The sequence below is a fragment of the Sinohyriopsis cumingii genome, chromosome 9 (assembly GCF_028554795.1).
Source record: "Sinohyriopsis cumingii isolate HCF-2022 chromosome 9, ASM2855479v2, whole genome shotgun sequence".
In the NCBI taxonomy this organism is placed as follows: Eukaryota; Metazoa; Mollusca; class Bivalvia; order Unionida; family Unionidae; genus Sinohyriopsis; species Sinohyriopsis cumingii.
The window spans coordinates 64746976-64768358 of NC_142969.1; the positions used below are offsets into that span (position 1 = coordinate 64746976).

The 21383-nt window shown below is 34.0% G+C and overlaps 1 protein-coding gene across 4 annotated transcripts in view; it reads right to left on the minus strand.

Annotated features, from left to right (window-relative positions):
• LOC149791926 (xanthine dehydrogenase/oxidase-like) overlaps window positions 1–21383 on the minus strand; it is a 320752-nt gene that overhangs the window by 288334 nt on the left and 11035 nt on the right. The window contains exons 2-18 of one of the 4 annotated variants that reach the window (XM_089970441.1): window positions 17585–17642; window positions 15010–15106; window positions 14226–14334; window positions 13803–13929; window positions 11554–11615; window positions 10990–11058; window positions 10528–10605; window positions 9691–9832; window positions 9032–9199; window positions 7202–7278; window positions 6781–6871; window positions 6105–6196; window positions 5381–5565; window positions 4561–4723; window positions 3451–3643; window positions 2484–2662; window positions 1392–1511 (exon numbers count right to left, since the gene is read on the minus strand). The exons of 1 other annotated variant lie outside the window; for it this stretch is intronic. In XM_089970441.1, coding sequence (XP_089826567.1) covers window positions 1392–1511; window positions 2484–2662; window positions 3451–3643; window positions 4561–4723; window positions 5381–5565; window positions 6105–6196; window positions 6781–6871; window positions 7202–7278; window positions 9032–9199; window positions 9691–9832; window positions 10528–10605; window positions 10990–11058; window positions 11554–11615; window positions 13803–13929; window positions 14226–14334; window positions 15010–15106; window positions 17585–17642 — 2010 coding nt within the window. Of the gene's footprint in view, window positions 1–1391; window positions 1512–2483; window positions 2663–3450; window positions 3644–4560; window positions 4724–5380; window positions 5566–6104; window positions 6197–6780; window positions 6872–7201; window positions 7279–9031; window positions 9200–9690; window positions 9833–10527; window positions 10606–10989; window positions 11059–11553; window positions 11616–13802; window positions 13930–14225; window positions 14335–15009; window positions 15107–15822; window positions 16178–17584; window positions 17643–21383 lie in introns of those variants that run through there. 2 more of the 4 variants (XM_089970443.1, XM_089970445.1) reach the window with 2 other exon arrangements.

The window sequence follows — 21383 nt, forward strand, 5'->3', positions numbered from 1 at the left end:
CAAGAACAATATAAGCTGAACGGTACAGAGCATAAAATACAATTACATACTGTGACCTATGGATTTATTTTACGTAACAGTAGAGAGAGTATTGCAATATTCCTTCTTCACAAAGACAAGATAAATAGAATCCATCAAATTTAGGCAGTCTAGTTGGAACAATGAGGGCTGCAAGTAATATTCGGCTGACTTATGTGGTGTACATTACTGAAGTCATTATCTAGGAATCGTAATCAAAGTTGCATGTTAGCTGGTACTGACAATAAAGGCTCCATGTGATATGCGGTTGACCTCTGTGTTGTACATTACCGAAGTCTTTATCTAGGAATCGTAATCAGTGTTGTATATATTAGTTCACATTATTTTACTAGTGTCATGATCCGATTTGTATTTCACACAGAATCTTCGGCTGCATCAGATTTAGAGTGTAATGTACATACAAATGCTTACAAACCGTGGGTAAATATCACGACATCAAGTTCTAGCTATGATTGATTCCTAGTGCACGAGAAACACAGTGAAAAATAGCATGCTTTCTTTGATGGAAACAACGTGTATTTAATAAATTCAATAGCTTTCGATATTTACAGAAAGTTATTAGCATTTGTCTGGCAGCATTACAAATGGAATATTGTGTGTGTTCGATCGTCTGAATTCACATACATCATTTGGTTGTCCGTTATATATCAAATACATGTATTTTATTTGACATACGCCTAACGCTTTAAAATGCACAAGTTATGTAATCGATCAGTCAGTACATGTAACTAGAGTTCAACTTCGAAATGTAAAACCTTAACACCTTAGAACATTGAAATGATAACCAGAGTGTTCAACTTCAAAATACAAAAATCTTTATACCTTAGAACATTGAAATGATATAGCTATAAGAGGAAAAACTTTTGATGGTAATTTTATTTCTCTAAGAATTCTTAATTTCAATTATAAGAATATGTTCACTCGTATTCTATTTGTTTATCTTTATTCATGAGTTATGTATTGGGAAAGTTTGGAGAATAAGAACTTACTAGGATAGAGACAGCCAACTCTGTGTTTTGTATAACTTGATAGCGACAACTGCATCTAAGTTTTTGTATATCTCAATATGTTTTCACTTTATTTGCTTGTAAGGACACTTTCAACACATTATGTGCAATATCATGGAATGATACCTAAATGCATTTCCGAAAGACACACCGAGGCAGCCGACCAATGGTGGCCATGACGGGTATCGAATCCGTTGCCTTTGTGTTACGGTTCGATGGTCTACTGAGCTACCACAGCTCGACAAAAAAAACCTGAGTTTTGTATACTTGGATATGTTGTTTTTTGTGGTTCCTGTTTATACGGAACTTTCAACGTATTATTGGCTACAACATACGATTATATACCTGAAAAGAAACAACCGCATCTAGGTCCTTGTACTTGATCGTGACTGCTTTAGAGGCCAACTTCGCCTGCTCTCTTGTGTCTGCAACAATTGCACCGATTATACATCCAACGTACGTCACCTGGTAACAACAGGACGCAAACATGTCAGCAACATTAAAATCAAACCAATAAATATAAAATATACTTATATAGCAGCCAGTGTACTGAAAAAATATATGTGTTAAACTATTTTTAACAATGGATATTAGCTGAGATAACGATAAATTAAACGAATTAAAGCAGCTATCTTCGATCAGAAGTAGTTAGAGCATATAACGTTTTTTTTAAATTACACTCTCATTACCAAAGTTTCGTTAGGGTAAAGTCGTTGCCAGTACATATTGATTTTTGTTTATCGTTTTGCTGATTGTGTAGTATTAACATTTTATTTTATTTTGGGATTATGCTTTCTTTATTCTTTTTTTAAAGTATTAAGTCAATCGCAAATATGTAATTATCCTTCTCTCTTATTATTTTTTCAAAGTATCTAACAAATCGCAAACATGTAAGTAATTATCCTTCTCTTATTCATTTCTCAAAGTATCTAGCCAGTCGCAAACATGAAAATAGTTTTATCCTTACTGATAACACTCATTTTTGATAGTGTTATGTATCTATATCGTGCATTATTTTCATGATTATAGTTTGTATTATAGTTTGTTATTTAGTTTATAATATAGTATGTAATATGGTTTGTTATGAGCATTTAGCTCATAATATTTTTAATATTAACTTTCTTATTGATCGTAAGTTTGCACTTTTAAAACATACCAATCTTATAATCATAGTGCGTAAATTGATTTATAAAGTGGGTTAAATTGCATCCAACAATGACCTGATCTGCTAACGCATATTGTGCTGATAGATCAGGTTCTGTGTTGTTTATTTTACTAATTTCTCCAGAACTGCAAAGACCCAGATACGCTGGTGCATTATGAGACAGCAGATCTAATTCTATGCAAATTGCAGTTGGATGCGACAATTATTCGAGTACATACAGTAGCTACCTCCATAAAACAGCTTGTTTCATAACAAAATTAACTCAGAATTACTTCTTTCGATGCGAACACTTCTTCATCTGGAAGTATTGGTCCCCAGTGATTATCTCCCGGAACGTCCCTGTGATCAATAAATCCCCGGACACCGGGCATCTGTAAGGCCTTTGATACATCCACGTCTGTTATTGTTGCGTGGCAACGGGTACTAGTCACAAGGCCTAGGATCAGTTCATCTGTAGATACATACTGATCTGAGATCACTGATGCTTTTTTAAGGCCACTTTTCAAACTTAGATATATTTAACAACAACCACAGAGAGCATATAATGAAGATTTTAGTTATTGATTTCACAGGTTTAGAAACACAACGGGTGTTCACATTCAATCATACATTTCGACATCTGGAGCAAGTTGTTTATACTTGTCATACCCTGCCCTCTATAGCTTTCCGTTGTGATTGATATCATTAAAATCATTATTGTTGTTCTCCTCAGCTTAAACGTGATGAATACGGTCTTTAAAGTTCGAAATTATGCCACACAAACTAACAATTGAACAATTCAGCACACTATCCGGCTGTTGTAGATCATGGTTTGGATCAGATACACCAACAATTAAACTACAATGCGAGATAAAATACTATATGGACACATCTGCGACATTGACACATTAAATGCAACTGAAATAAATATATTTCATACCCAAAACCCATATTCAATTAAAAACTACTTCTTTATCGGTAAGGGCATGATGTGATATCGACAAAAATAATTTGGCAATTCACAAATTCAACTAACATTCCAGAGGGAAGATTGTAATGCGATGTTTAAACTTAAAGAATAAAAAGATTACAAAAATATTTGAAACCACTCATACTTTCATATTTATTTAGACACGTCATCTGAGTAGATGCGATCATTCACTCTGATTTAGAAACCAAACATATTTTCGGCTTTATGCGTGTAACTTACGTAGACTGCCACCCCTGTTAACATGCCCTGTGATTATAAGTCACACATACTTTCAAATTTAGGCATGTCATCTATGTAGACTGCCTCCCCTGAGACTATGCCCTGTGATGAAACGCTGGGTACCGGTCTTCCAACGGCATCTGTCTGTTCCTGGTCACTGGGCACATTCTCGTACAACTGAGTGCTTTCATAGGGAGTTTTCGTAAGCGGCTCTATCGCACTTCGTGTTTCTTCTGGAGTCTTCTGAATATTTTACATTGAAAAGCAAGTTCATTTACTCATAACGAATAACCCAATTTCAATGAAAGCAACATCTAAAGATAATAAGTTTTCATTTTTGTAACACATGTATGCACTTCAAAGTAAGTATAATACATACGGTCTCTCATAATACCAGCATGTTTTGTGGAAGTTGGTCAGTTTCTACTAAATTCTTTAAGGCCTAGGCCCGGTGCAAACTGGTCAATTTGTACTGATAATGCGTGCAAGCCTTGTTTCATCTGTATGAATATCTTGCGATGAAATAATGATTGCTTTGCAGCCTAGGTCATTGTTGCATGTGATTTCAAATTATATTGTACGCGAGCGATAATATTACACTATGTTCGCAGAATTATCGTAATTGTATAAAACTCTAGTTTCAAGAAATCTTGTTCACTTGATGAACCTGGTGTGCTGGTGTGTTTGTGTGTGTGTGTGTTTATATATATCAGCACAATCAAACTATCTTTCAGCATCCGCCACAAGTCATAGTCATGTAAAGTTTTACAAAGACAACGGTTTGTCTGTTTTATTTGTTTGCCTTGTCAATGTTTTGTATTTTCCTTTGAAAAAGAATCTTTAAGAGTCGAAAGCGCTTAGGTTAGCTAGATACTAGTTTTACACTGTTCGTAGTCAGTTCATTACATTTATCTTAATCAATCCCTGACAAACGTCATCCTTTGCTGGATCCAGTGCACTTGAATGTATGTTATTCGCCATATGATTTGTATTATATATATATATATATATATATATATATATATATATATATATATATATATATATATATATATATATATATATATATATATATATATATATATATATATATATATGTGTGTGTGTGTGTGTGTGTGTGTGTGTGTGTGTGGCTGTATGTGGCTGTGTGTGTAACTTACCCATCTATTGCTCTGGGTGAGAACGCTGATGTAAAATTTAAACAAGAACCCAGAAGCTAACTTCAGATGGTAATCTGGGTCAGATTTTGTTCCAGCTGCCTTGGTATGCAGTTCTTCTGAGAGGGATGTCATCAGGTCCGAAAGGAGAACCTCGTTAAATTCTCTAAATAAGGACATTATTTTTTTTATTTCAAACATATGCTGCTAGCATTATGTATTTATCGTGTTTGTGTGTGTTTTGAGAAAAAAATATTTATTATGACATCCATATGCGGGTTACGTCAACAATGGCTTCGCTTGCACGAATGAAACTCGACATCCGTTCGACTAGATACAAATCATACAAAAGGATTAAATATATCCCATGGCATAAGCTTTTGTACTTAGCAGACAAAGGCGCATTATGACACAGCAATGTACTCATACAATACACAGTCACTCCAAATTTCTATTGAAGAAAGCAAAACTCATAGAAATTATTATAAATAAGTACAGATATACACCAGAGAGAGTGCTGTCCTTAACTGTATGATGCTATTCATTCTAAACATATACTAAGTTTACTGGACATTCTCATGCATCCTCATATAAGAACCAGGGACACCACATCCCGCTGTCTGATATATATATATATATATATATATATATATATATATATATATATATATATATATATATATATATATATATATATATATATATATATATATATATATGAGTCGTTTAACATTACGTATTTGATAAACGTTTATTCCTCTAAATTGATTCGTGTAACTAAAAATGTATAAACATCTATCTTGAAACGTTAAAAGTCACTAACCTTCCTATCGCTTTTTCCGCCGACTTGTCAGCAATAATCATTGAACTCCCAAATCCTCCAAAACAGAGGCGAACAGACTCCATAGTGTTCCTACCTTTCGAGAATTTTACAAAGAGCGCACCATTCCCCGTACACAAGGAGAACGTACGGCGTCCGGCGACTTTGAAGAACTCAAGGTACTCATCCTAGGGACGCAGTGTTTAAGGAGTTAAAGTTTTGTTGCAAGATTTTTATTTTAGCAAGATTTTTATTTTAATATTATCCGATGCCACAAACATACGTTTTCACTTCTTAAAGGAGATAAATTATATCTGAGATGAAATTCATAGTTAATTATTGAATTCGTTTGTTACATACCAAACTGAATGTATATTTAAGTTGTATTGCTTTGACTTCAAATCATTCAAATAAACAGCATACATTGTGAGACACTGAGGAATCTGATTTCGGTCCGGTTCATTTTGATGAGGGACTCATTTTTCAAACTAATTACAAAAGATATTTCGTTACGTTGAATGATGAGCTTAATATTATATATTATTTTTCACTGGAAGAATAATAGGTCTAGTTGAGAAAGAGGAGAATATGTTATCAACCAAAAAAAAGAGAGTAAAATTAAAGACTTTCACTGGGAAGACGCTTGATGAGTCATTCTCGACAATTTAAAATAGCTTTATGTTATCCAGTATGTTTTATGTCTGTTACTATTTATATTGAACATTACCTCTGTGCTGTATGGAAGAATGATAGAAGTTAGTAACTCCTCTGGTGCAAGGTCAAGGTTGCCGTTGTATTTCACAGTTCTCTTCGTATTAACTAGACAAATGGAAAGTATTCTTCTTCACAGAGAATATCAGCTGTGCCATTTATTCAAGCTTATTAGTCTGGTCACATAGTCAAAATTTATACTGAAGGGTTTGATTCATATTTTTAAATTTAACCATATTAACTTTTGATTACTTCTGGACAAAAATTTATCATCTTAACATATTTTAAGAATTCTATGCAGTTTATTTGTGCCTAATATAGTGTTCAATGAACTTGGACAAACGATGTTCATGAAATACGAATCTAGCCAAATACATAAATAGGGCACAATTTCATAAACTATAAATATTGAAACATGGAATTTACTGGAAAAGTTTAGATAAGATATATTGGAAAAATTTCTGATGATACTTTCAATAAATACCCCAGCCAGGCTAAATTTCCAATGTATTTGAAATTTGCAAATGTCCTCGCTAGAGTTCAACTTATAAAAGGACGTATGTGTAAAAGTATCAGTATTTTGATTGCAATATTTTGTACATTCAAGATCAGGTATAAACATTAAGATTTTTCAAATTACTTATGTCAATGTATAGGATATCTCCCTTTTAACAAGTAGAACATTCAGCTACCTGAAGCTATTTCTATCGATGCTCCAACAGCAGCTAGAAGGGTCGGAAGGTCATAGTTCGACCTGCTGTTGATTAAACTACCTCCAAGTGTCTACAATAAGTAAAACAAACTTTTTATTTCTCTGCAAATATGTGAACTTTTAAATATATAAAAAGTTATTTGTTGTAAATTTTAAATGTTTCATAAGGTTGGTACGCTGTTGTTCAGTTACATATTATTATGTTTAACACTCGCAAAGGAGCACTGACCCAAAAAAATGACGTCGAATCTTAAAAAACATAGTACCTCCATTAATTTCAATATATGTATGTATGTATGTATGTATGTATGTATGTATGTATGTATGTATGTATGTATGTATGTATGTATGCATGTATGTATGTATGTATTAAATGGAAGCTTAGTTAGACCAGAACTTACAGCAAGATTCCGGATCTGATCAGCACCATAATGTCTCACCAAGTGGAGAATCGCCGGAAAGTATCGCTTCTTGTCATCTACGGTAAAACGTACTGTTGTATAATATGCGGGCAACACTATTAAATACACTCATGTTTATATTTTTCATGTCTACTTCTCTATTGAATGTAAATAATAATAATATGATTATAGGACATTCTTTTCACAATTTGAATTAATGAATTTAGAATGCTAAGAAATTTCACCCATGTAATTCTATCATAATAGCACGAAAGTGACGCCCGTTATGAACCTCGCTGTTAATTAATTCCGACAGCAAAATAGAGATGTTACACTGTCATATAGTTACACGTATTGTTCAACATTCTATTTATTGCAAATTTCAGCTTTCAAAACAAACACAAACAAAAATAATATATACATATATTATGCCATAACAATTTGCTTGATTTTCCCTTTTTCACAAGTCATTATTTAAAACAGTATCTGTCACAAGTCATTATTTACAACAGTATCTGTCACAAGTCATTATTTACAACAGTATCTGTCACAAGTCATTATTTACAACAGTTTCTGTCATAAGTCATTATTTACAACAGTATCTGTCACAAGTCAATATTTAAAACAGTATCTTTCACAAGTCATTACTTAAAACTGTATGTCACAGATCATTATTTAAATCAGTATATGTCACAAGTCGTTATTTACAACAGGATCTGTCACAAGTCATTATTTAAAACAGTAACTGTCACAAGTCATTATTTAAAACTGTCTCTGTCACAAATCATTATTTAAATCAGTATCTGTCACAAGTCAATATTTAAATCAGTATCTGTCACAAGTCATTATTTAAATCAGTATCTGCCACAAGGCATTATTTACAACAGCATATGTCAATATTTAAAACAGTATCTTTCACAAGTCATTATTTAAAACTGTATGTCACAGATCATTATTTAAATCAGTATATGTCACAAGTCGTTATTTACAACAGGATCTGTCACAAGTCATTATTTAAAACAGTAACTGTCACAAGTCATTATTTAAAACTGTCTCTGTCACAAATCATTATTTAAATCAGTATCTGTCACAAGTCAATATTTAAATCAGTATCTGTCACAAGTCATTATTTAAATCAGTATCTGCCACAAGGCATTATTTACAACAGCATATGTCACAAGTCATTATTTAAAACTGTATCTGTCACAAGGCATTATTTAAAACTGTAACTGTCACAAGGCATTATTTAATCAGTGTTCCAGTACATGCAGGGCCGGCGCTACCATATAGGCAAACTAGGCAGCCGCCTAGGGCGATGATTTCGGGGGGGGGGGCGCACTTTTTTTAAAAATATATTGTTTATAAATCTTGAAATTGATATTTTCGGGGGGTGCGCCAGAATCTAACCTTGCCTAACCGGCCCTGAGTACATGTATTACTTCTAATAGATTTTAGAACATTTATTGCAAATACAGTATACATGGTATTATAAGATATGAAACAGAAATCGTGGAAACAAAGCAAATGTCAATATTCATTTCCAAATCATCAAACAAAGCTAAATGATAGGAATTTTCTAGCCATTGCTAAACGTATTATCAACACATCTATAATAAAAGCACTCATCAGTTTCATTGGCATTACTGCCAGCAATATCTTGTGTGAGAGGAAATATGGTAATGATTCCTGTGTTTTACCAGACCTAATGAACCTAGGAAAGTATTTCGTGATGATTTTTCTCTTTTACCAGACTTAGTGTATCATGGTAAGTATTTCGTAATGAACTGAAGCGAAAAGTAATGATGCCCATCTTTCGAATAGTAATTTTACCTGTTAATTTCTCAGAAAGTTCGTTCAGACTGTCCCTGAGATCTGTGAATGTCAGTGCCGGTCCAAGCCTGATTCCTTCCTTTGCGATTTGGACATCATTCAGCTCATCGATGTTCTTTCCATACAGCAGCGTGGTACTTTTGAGGCCGCCAGATTTAATAAGAAAAGCTGTTACAGAAACGAGACTCATTTATATACAATGCATTAGTCAACCATCTAGTCGACATTTATTTATTTCCTTGCTTGTTTTTGGTCGGGGGTGGGGATGGGGAGGAAAGTATTATTTTTTTTTTAACAGTTTCGCTCGTCGAGAAAGATGAAATACCTGAATTGAAATGCCAAGGGTGCACATGTGTATATTCTGATAATGCAGTCTTGTCTGAATTCACAGTTTGGTTCTAACCACCAACAACCAAGAAGCTTACATTCATGTCATCATATTTCACCACCGAATAACCAGACTTATTTTATTTACAACCACTATATAAAGCCACGTAATATACAATGACTATGGTTTCTTGCGCTGTTAGTTCTTTTCATCAAAATCTCATGAGCAAATTTATGATGTGACACTTTGAAGGAAATACACGAGAACTTTTGTGCTAAAAAAAAAGAGCAAAACATTGGTACGATATAATCAAACTAAGACAATTGCATACCGACGGCCGAGTTTCCCATCACTACTGGAGCCTCTGGATTCTTCTGCTTCAACGTCAACAGATCATTCAAAGTTGTGGGTTCTATCCAGGTGTATGTACTACCCTTAAAGGTTAGTGTCCCAGTCCTACGCTTGTCTGAAAGCTAAATACAAAGATATTAACATTGCTTAATGAAAATCTAAACACTGCTGTTTCTTTCAAATATATAGACAGTGTTTTTCAGTCTATTACATGCACATTTAATCTGACATGGTTACTGGCGTTCGATACAACGCACATACAATAAAACTATTTAGATATTATTTCTAAGACGTCTACGAGTCGATATTTTGAATCGAAATGCCAGTCTTTCAATTTTATTAAAAATAACAATGTATAGAGAGTGTAAGGATTTGGGTATGCATAAATTATAAGACCGTACCTGGGTTGGGCTCGAATTCGGAGGTAACAATTTGTCTGATATAACGTATGAAGTCGTCTCGGCCTGATATCTAAAACGTGTCCTTGCGCCAAAGCAAACTCGGTTTCCGCAGACTCGTAACAAAATACATATATAGTTTGTGCATACATTATTAGCATAATTACGTTGTTTAACTTTCTGTCGAATTGCGATATAAGGTATGTCAAGTCTATCATCTATGCAATGTATATTATTTTAGTACAGAATTCATGTCATGTTTGTTTTGTTGATTTAATTTTTCCTTCTTTCAGTTTTTGTTCTTTTTTCTCTTTAACTGTTTCGGATTTTTTTCTCAAGAGGCTGATATGTTACTTTAATACAAAAGATAAGTCTTCGTGCTCTGCTACGTATTACATAATGTACATTCAGTCTCCTACCTTAAGTTCGGCTGGGAACACTGCTGTCTGGGTACAGTCAGCAGGAACTGGCCTCTTCTGTGATTCGGGTTCACTAACCTGAAGGCAACAAAAGCGATGACAACTCCGAGCAGGAACCATGAGTATTTTATTCAAATGAATTCCTTCATTAATAGTTTTGGATTAAGAGAAGAGGAGAACAGAAACTTTTCGATCAAAAGTTGCACGAGAAATATGCTACCTGCATGTTGACAAGTTTTGTTGAACTATTATTATGCAATAAAATAAAATAAAATTATGCTTATGTTACATAAAAGAAAAATCACAAAATGTTAAGCTAAAGTATTGATAAATATTCTTCTAATTTGCAAGTTAATTATTATATCTAAAGATAAAGATGCATAATGACAGTTTCAATCATCGTTAAACATCTTTGCTTCCAGAGTTTAAAATCATATATCCATGGCATCACTTTCAACCTACATGAGTCTCATCCTTGCATTCTGATGATTTGCCAGTTTTGCAGCATTCCTCTCCAAGTGAACATTGCCCCTGGAAGGAAAAGGATTATAAAATCGGATGTAAACCGTCTTTTTGAAAAATATCTGTTGCCGGAAAGAGATTAATTAGATGGTATAATAGCATTTCAACCGAAGCTCATGTAACACCTGAAAGTTTTCAGCTTTAAATCAGCTAAGAGAAAGGAAATCTAAATACTCTCTTAATAGCCCGCTTTATCTACTTCATAAATATACACACATGTATCCCCATCCTTTCACTTTAATGATTCTGGACTGGAGGTGCCTTGTTCCTATAATTAAACAAACACGAATCTAAAGCTGTATTGCTATGTTCCTTATGATAATGGCTTTTTAGTGGTTTTGTGAATTAATCGGCAACGAGACAGGATAATATAGAGACAGTGTTCCAGGTATTGAAAACATTTGTTTGCCAGACACTGAGGCCCAATGACAATATACAGATAACATTAACATGAGTTAAACATGAAACATACGTCTAAATGATAAGAATAATACATCTTTATACCTCAGCGAAGGACTGGAGGGCCGCGACAATCGATCTGTAGCCAGTACAACGGCAGAGATTTCCTAAAACAAGAACACTGAATTTACATATATAACTTCCAATATACATCTTAGCTGACAACTGCCTTGCCATTAAAATATGTCGGTTATTTTCTATTATTTACTGATCTACTTTATCGAAATAAGCAAAAAATACATTGGACTGGTATAATTTATGGCACGTGGTAATCTGTCCGGCATACTTCAAAATTTGCATGATCAAGTTTTGGAATTTGTATTAAGACATGTTGTAATGGTGGTCACGATTGCAATAAAATCTTGGGATTGCAACGGTTTTAGGTGTTATTTTAGTGTCATTTTGCATATAGACGGCCATTGCCCGATGTTTAATGATTTTGTTTCTTCTGATACTATAAGATAATTTTAAACTGAAGCAATAACATTTCCAAGTTTAGTTTGGTCCGATGATTATACAGTCTACCTCTCTTGGTCACGTGAAAGAATGTATGATCATAGATATTGCACCTGATGCAGATTGTTCTTTAACAACTGTCGGTCTTTTGTAATTTGAATACATTACACTTTGTTTCACTGCTTACACAAGTTCCATGCACAATGTTGAAAACGCTATCTTTCAGTCAGCACATTTTTACTTTTAGATTAGCAATGGCAACATTTTGTGGATATTTTATGAGGTTGGATAGCAGACGTTTTAGTGTGCATTTCGAAAATGCTGAGAAAATATCTTTCCAAGAAGCACTTTTTATAAAAATTTTATACTACAAAGCAAAACAGTCACTTTAAGGTGTCAATGGATTCATTTTCCACAGGCTATCATTACTTTTCACATGTCTCAAGTCTGATAATTGCATTAACTTGTGAATATACGACCAGAGTACTAAGTAACAGTCAGATGCATATTTGGCCAACGATAATTACGGTGACATGTAAATATTTAACCACTGATAATGAAGATGACATGTGAGTATTCAACCTTGCCTTCCTTTTCTATATATATATATATATATATATATATATATATATATATATATATATATATATATATATATATATGAGGATATGGATTTATAGAATGGTTGTCGGCAAGATTGATGTCGCATCTTCACAAAATGCGTAATTGTTCAAGATGTCAGTATATACGTCATCTCAAATGTTGTCCCTAAGGATGCCACAAAGGAAAATTGCACGTATATTAGATTCTAGGATTCCCTATGGGAAAATAACACGTATATAGGATTCCCCACAGGAAACTTATACGTATTTCCCATAGGAAATTACACGTATATAAGATTCTAGGATTCCCTCTAGGAAAATTACACGAATATAGGATTCCCCACAGGAAACTTGTACGCATATCCCACAGAAAAATTACACATATTTATAGGATTTCACACAAGAAAATTACACATACATAGGATTCCCCACAGGAATATAACACGTATAATAGGATTCCACACAGGAAAATTACACGTATATAGGATTCCACACAGCAAACTTACACATATATAGGATACCACACAGGAAAATTACACATATATAGGATTCCACACAAGAAAAATACACATATATAAAATTCCCAACAGGAAAATTACACGTATAATAGGATTCCACAAATGGGAATTACACGTATACAGGATTCAAACAGGAAAATTACACATATATCTGATTCCACACAAGAAAATGACACGTATATAAGATTCCACACAGCAAAAGTACACACAAGAAACTTACACATATATACGATTCCACAAGGAAAAATATACGAATATATGATTCCACGTGAGAAACTTACACGTATACAGAACAGCAATGAGACTACCAAATAAACTCTGATGTTTGCAATCATAAAATCTCCATCATCTGATGTCCCTTTGGACGAGTGTGGTTTAATGAAGCTTAAGATTGATCCTCCTTATCGTTTGAAAGAAGCAGTATTGTTAATTGCCTGGCGTGAAACAGCATAAATTTGCAGAGAAATGAAGGAATATGAGCGCCGAAGCATTTTCAGGTTTTGAATCGTAAGTCAAAAACAGTTTGTTTAATTTTGAGAAATACTTTACATACCATGTATTATTTGCCTTTAAAATCGAGTGCAGTGTTAATCTCTTACTTGGATGATATAAAATAAATGGGAAACGACATCCAGGTTCAATAGTACAAGGGTATCCTCCTTGCACAGAGCATTCTAAGCACGTTTTCACCAAGGTCTTTCTAATTCTGTATGTTTACCTTCTATAGCCTGCTCTACGGTGTCTTTGCTTGGTGTGGGATCATTCCTCAGAAGAGTGAACATGGACATCACAAACCCAGGGGTACAGAAGCCACACTGAAGACCATAGGACTCGATCAGACGTTTCTGATAAGGGAATACAAAAATGGGATAATAAGCAAAATCTAAGCCACCGTAACGTCGTTTTTAAATTAGTTTGAGGAAAGAATGTAATTTATGTAGCTCTTAGCATTTTGGAAGATGTATTTTTAAAACAAAACAATTGCATGTCATGCAGAGCAACTCTTTAAGAACTGAATCTACTGCCGGGGTCACTTGTCCATTTTCAGTAGAAATAGTAAATAGCACATTATTTACAAAATAATGGAATGGTCATTAATAGCACGAAATTTGCAATAAAGCAAAGGTTAATGTGTATTTACCTGCACCTCATGTAGACCAGTCCTTGTATTCCCCACACCTTCCACTGTTGTAATGGCTAGTCCGTGGGCAGCGCAAAGAGGGAATAAACAGGCGTTCACAGAATAATGTCTTGGATCGTTAAGGACAAATTGTTTTTACGCTTCATGGTAGATATATATGAAAGATACTAAAATTACAGTTTCCTGTTTTATAAATTAAATGTGTTATAAATTAGTTGTTTTGAAATAATTGTGAATTTTTCATATTAGGCCTAATACTAGGCAGTCTTTTATTTATATTAAGCTAAATACAATGCAGCAGTCTTTAATTCATGCTAGGCTAGATACAGTGCAGTCATTTTTTGATACCAGGCTAAATACAAGGCAGCAGTCTTTAATTCATGCTAGGCTTAAACAAAGCAGTCTTTTCTTTATACCAGACATAATACAAAGCAGTCTTTTATTTATATTAAGCTAAATGCAAGGCAGTCATTTATTCATACTAGGCTAAGTACAAGGCAGCCTATTCAAAAACTCTGAAAAGTGCTTTGCATCAAATTTGAAGGCCAACAACCAATAAAAATGTGTGCATTAACAATGGCATTGGGGGTGTATGACAAAGAACCATTATCAAAAATCAGTAAGAGAAAATCTTCATACGCACTTCCACTTGTTGTAATGCTGTAATCACCAGTACTTGCAATTGTTGGTGTATTTTATAGAAGAAAAGAATCTTTCCTGAGTGAACATTTGAATCATTGGCCATAAATAACTGATTTCTCTAACTGAATAGTAGAAAGGATACTTGATCTGCTTGGTCTTATGATTGTACAGAGACACCATCACGGTACAGGATCCGCAACCACCGTGACCACATGCTTCTTTTGTACCTGTCAGATATACTATATCCGGTCAAGGAGAACTATTAGTACAAGTAATGCTTACCAATATTAACAAAGTGTCATAGCCATGCCTGAATTCAACAGAATATTTTCTTCGAGATGCTACGGACGACTAGTCGTCTTACGTCTTAGCAGGAAGAGAAATGGGCATATTTAAGTCTATTCAATGCATAGTCTGAGAATAAGCATTATAAATATTTAAGTCATGCATACATTCATACATACATACATACATATATACATGCATGCATGCACGCATGCATGCGTGCGTGCGTACGTACGTACGTACATACATACATACATACATAGGGGCCCCGAGTGGCCGAGTGGTCTAAAGCGCTCATCGTTCCGGATCACTGCCATCTCACCTCTGTCTGCGTGGGTTCGAGTCCAAGGTTCGGCTAACGTGGGTACGTGGGAAAGCCTGCCAGTAGCTTCTCGTGGGTCGGTGGTTCTTCTCTGGGTTTTCCAGGGTTCTTCCTCCACCAGTTATACTGGCCGCCATGTATAGCCTATCTTGTGCTGAAAAATGGCGTTAAACCCAAGAACAACAACATACATACATACATACATACATACATACATACATACATACATACATACATACATACATACATACTTTAGTCCATCTAACCATACTCTGATAAATGTAATTCTAACGTACTCTGTGATAAGATGCAATTCTAACGTAATCTGTGATAGAATGTAATTCTTACGTATTCTTACGTTCGAGTCCAAGGTTCGGCTAACGTGGGTACGTGGGAAAGCCTGCCAGTAGCTTCTCGTGGGTCGGTGGTTCTTCTCTGGGTTTTCCAGGGTTCTTCCTCCACCAGTTATACTGGCCGCCATGTATAGCCTATCTTGTGCTGAAAAATGGCGTTAAACCCAAGAACAACAACATACATACATACATACATACATACATACATACATACATACATACATACATACTTTAGTCCATCTAACCATACTCGGTGATAAGATGCAATTCTAACGTAATCTGTGATAGAATGTAATTCTTACGTACTCAGATAAAATCAAATTCTAACGTACTTTGTGGCAAAATATAATTCTAACATACTCTGTGTTAGAATGTAATTCTAACATACTCTGTGATAGAATATAATTCTAACATACTCTGTGTTAGAATGTAATTCTAACATACTCTGTGTTAGAATGTAATTCTAACATACTCTGTGATAGAATATAATTCTAACATACTCTATGTTAGAATGTAATTCTAACATACTCTGTGTTAGAATGTAATTCTAACATACTCTGTGATAGAATGTAATTCTAACATACTCTGTGTTAGAATGTAATTCTAACATACTCTGTGATAGAATATAATTCTAACATAATCTGTGATAGAACGTGATTCTAACATATTCAGTCTTAAAAATCGCATTACAAAACTAGACTTAATTCACAAGCGACAATTCGTCTGTTTTAATCTCTATTGAACCTCCTGTCCATGATACATTCTCTGGGGCTAAGTGGCTGAATAATGTTTGAAGAAAAACCAAATGAGAACATCACTTTCATTTGACAATAAGACGGGTGATTATTTATTGTGTTACAATAATCTATGTAAAGAACTGACTTTTTATTATTGTAAAATAAATATAGCATGAACAAAATGTAAATCATAGTACATGAATGCCAATTCACATAAAACTAGTCATTCTGAACAGCATTCACAAATCATCATTGGAGAAAAAAATAATACAACAAAAACTTTTAATCCAGTGCAAGATTGGATTTCATCAAACAATAATAATCCGCCTAATCTGAAATCGATATTGACCTTAAAAAAACCTATGTCATCCTAACGTTATAAAGCTAGATAATCTCTTGCAATTTCTAATTCTACAGACCGATATATCGGAAGACGCGTCAAACGGTTAGTTTAAACTGTATCGTTTCGAAAATAATAAATTAAGTCAATAGTTATCGTTGCTTTCAATCTCAAGAAAAAGTTACCAATTATATCCAAATTATAAAAGAGATACAGTGCAGTCATCAATTAGCGTGTGTATTTCATAAAGAAGGTAATCTTGTTTATATAGAAGGTAATCATTTTTTGAATAGAAGGTAATCTATTTTATATAGAAGATAATCGTGTTTGCATAGAAGGTCATCTATTTTATATAAAAGGCAATCTTATAAGATAGAAGGTAATCTATTTTATACAGAAGATAATCTTATTTGAAAGAAGGTAATCTTTTTTATATAGAATTTAATCTTGTTTGCATAGAAGGTAATATATTTAATAAAGAAAGTAATCTTATTTGCACAAAAAAAAAATTGTTTCTTGGGTCTGTAAATTTCCAGTTTATAACAATCACGAAATCTGCTAAAATTGGTACGCAACTAAATATAGCGAATTTACTATACATAGATGATGCGACTGTTTCGTTCAAAGGTTAATGCCAAACGATATTTTGTGAGGAATAGAACATTCCATGAAATGGATACGGTGTCGTCTGAGATACTGCAGCAAGGTAGATGTAGGGTCTGGATTTGGCTCTGTTATCTGAAACATAACAGCAATGTTTAATGTTTTGTAATTACTCTGCAAACGCCTGTTTTCCTATATTTAATAATAATAATAATAATAATAATAATAATATAAAATAATAATAATAATAATAATAATAATAATAATGTGGACTTAATACAGAGCCTACTCCTTGGAAGCGCCAGCCGCTTTACAATGTTAGATAACACGTACAAACTTATGCAACGAAAGATTTACTAAAACAAGCACCATGAAATTACAAAACAAAAACATGCATACAATAAGTTCACATCATACTTTAATTTACGAATTTTTCGAATAATTTTGTGATATTTTGTCATCAGTCATTTGACCAGCTATTCTTTTTCATGCAATGCATTGTTATTATAAATCCTTTGAAAACGTTTACCTTTCACTTTGAGGACCAATATTTGCGATTTTATCTTTATTTTTTGAGAAAAATGTGTAATTTTCTACCTTGGAGAGACTCTGTCAATAGCAATCCGTATTGAAATTCTTTACACTTTATTTGTATTAAGAGAGATCATTTTTCAGCTCTACTAGCCGAAGACCGAAATAACTTATCCGATGGCCTGTAGTTAGGTATCCGTCCTATATCACAAATTTGTTATCACTATTCCGCCTAAACTACTTGGAGGAAATAGGCAAACTTGGTAGGCAGTTTCGTCCTAGATTTAGTTGGATCTACATGAAGATTTTAGTCTCTGTTCACCCAGTACGGCTGCCATGATAGCCATCTTAAAAATCATGTTTTCGCTGCTCTTGATACACGGAAGGTTATATGAACACCAGGTTAACAAATATATTTCTCATTATATATAGATTGTCATAAATGAGAGCATTGTCAATCTGAATTCCAACATGGTTGCTATAGGAACCATACTAACAATCTCCAACATGGTCGCTACGGTGACCATGCTAAAAAAAATCTCGCTAGTTTAAACATATTATATTCCTATAAAAATAACATATTTTAATATGTTTCACAAGAACTTACAGGTTCCTCCTTTAACGTTGCTCCTCCTATTTTAGGAAGGTGTATTGATATTTTCTTTCTTTATTTCACATTTATTTAAGAAACTTGTTGAAGGCCCTGAATGAAGAAGGTATCGAACTGACTTGACCGACATGTTATCTCTGTTCCTTATTAAATAGATGGTAGTATTAAAAAGAGGTTTTAATTGAAATATTGTGAGATCCAGTTATTGCTGAATTAAACTAATGCCAATCTCACCTCCAGCATGACTACAATGTATGTCATCTTTATAATCTCTTTATCAATATTCCTTCTGAACAGATGATCCATAGATGATCTTATCGCCGTGGAGTTTTTATTTAAGATATCCGTATGATATGTGGATAGTTCCTTAAAAAATGATGCTGATCTGATCCCAACATATTCATCACTTAGTCCATATGGAACATTTGATCTGAACCGAAGATAGCCATCACTCAATCTATATGGAATATTTGATCTGACCCCAGTATAACCATCACTTAATCTATATGGAACATTTGAACTGACTACAAGATTGATATCACTTAATCCATATGAAACATTTGATCTGACCTCAGTATAGCCATCACTTAATCTATGTGGAACATTTGACCTGACCCCAAGATAGCCATCACGTAATCTATATGGAACATTTGATCTGACCACAAGATTGCTATCACTTGATCAATATGAAACATTTGATCTGACCCCAGTATAGCTATCCCTTAATCTATATGGAACATTTGGTCTGACCCCAGTATAGCTATCATTTAATCTATATGGAATATTTGATCTGACTGCAGTATAACTATCATTTAATCTATATAGAACATTTGATCTGACCCCAGTATAGCCATCGCTTAATCTATATGGAACATTTGATCTGACCCCACGATAGCCATCACTTAGCCCATGTGGAACATTTGTCTGAATCAAAATAGCTATCATTTAGTCCATATGGAACACTTGATTTGACCCCAAGATAGCCATCACTTAATCCATGTGGAACATTTGATCTGACTCCAAGATAGCCATCACTTAGTCAATATGGAACATGTGGTCTGACTCAAGATAGCCATCACTTAGTCCACACGGAACACTTAATCTGACCCCAAGATAGCCATCACTTAGTCAATATGGAACACGTGGTCTGACTCAATATAGCTATTACTTAGTCCATACGGAAAAGGTGATCTGACCCCAATATAGCCATCACTTTGTCAATATGAAACACATGGTCAGTATCCAAGATAGCCATCACTTAGTCTATATGGAACACTTGATCTAACCCCAAGATACCATCACTTAGTCCATATCGAACACTTGATCTGACCCCAAGATAGCCATCACTTAGTCCATATGACACACATTGTATGTCTCCAAGATAGCAATCACTTAGTCCACACAGTTAACTTTTGTCCATGATTGTAAGTTCTAAATAACATGTTTACACAACAGGGTTTCCATTTCAGTCTCGTTTACACTTGGATAATTTTTCTTCGTTGGAAATCTATTTACGTTATAGGTCAAGTGAAAATATTTATAAACACGGATTTTATACAGAAATAATAAATTCATTTAATGGTCAATCTGGGCATAATTTACAGTTGTGGTCAGATATAATTCGATAGGAATTATTTAAGTTTTTCATTGGACTTAAGTGCTCGTTGACTTTGGATCAACACATTATGATTATTGAGACCTCATTAAAAGATAGTCTGGCTTTCATCATTGCGGTACATAAGGAGATTCAAGACCATTGGAATTAATTCGGAACATCTTTACTTTGGGAGGTTTGATAGAATATTTCGGATCGTTTTGGATTTAATCATGATACTGTAAGTGTCTCTTAAATTTTCACTTTGTAACCTTGAGAAATAAATTGTTTTTTGATTTTACTAAACTTGATGGTTTTGATTCTTTCTGTTACACAGTTTGCCACCTAGTGTCGTAAAACTCAAAATCTATTTCTCTATGTCAAGTACAGGCAAAATTGCTGTATTTTGTACATTTCAAACATAATTTCACAGCACACAGAAACAGACATTTTCATCTACTCTTGGCTTCACATAGCACCTATATATCCAAGTAGTGATTAAAAACATACGCCACTGCAGTTGCGTAGTAAGAAATTATTGGCCCGTCCCACTCCCCGCAAAACTTAATTATGTAACTCCCCTGCCAACAAAACAGCTGTTTAATGGGACTTTTTGGCGCCCCTCTCGGGTTTACCACCACACCACCCCAAGATGCTTGGGCGGTTGCTACGCCAAGGTGTCAATCCGAGTAGGTAAATGACATAGAAATGTGTGCTAATTGCATTTAGATTGAACGATCTGTGGAGCAATCAACTTTTCCCGGTGCAATGGACACTTTCAACAGTGCTCCAAAATCAATTAACTTTTCCCGGTACAATGTGCACTTTGAACGGTGCTACAAAAGCACCGGGTTAACCAACAGTAATAGTGAAAGGCTAGTGTCACGACTCGTGATGATAAAAACCTAATTACTTAAAATGTAAGAATCGAAACCCTGTATTTAAAAAAAAAAAAAACCTTTTACTCAGCTAGGTAGACTTGAATGATAAACTAAAAGGTCTCAGCACAAAAATTATTTCGGCCAACTTTAAAAAAATCTGAATTTCTAACATCAAAGCTACATTTTAAAGATTATTACTTCAACGTAAATCTTGAATTAAAGCAAAAAATAAGTGTTATGTAAAGATGATGGAGCATACC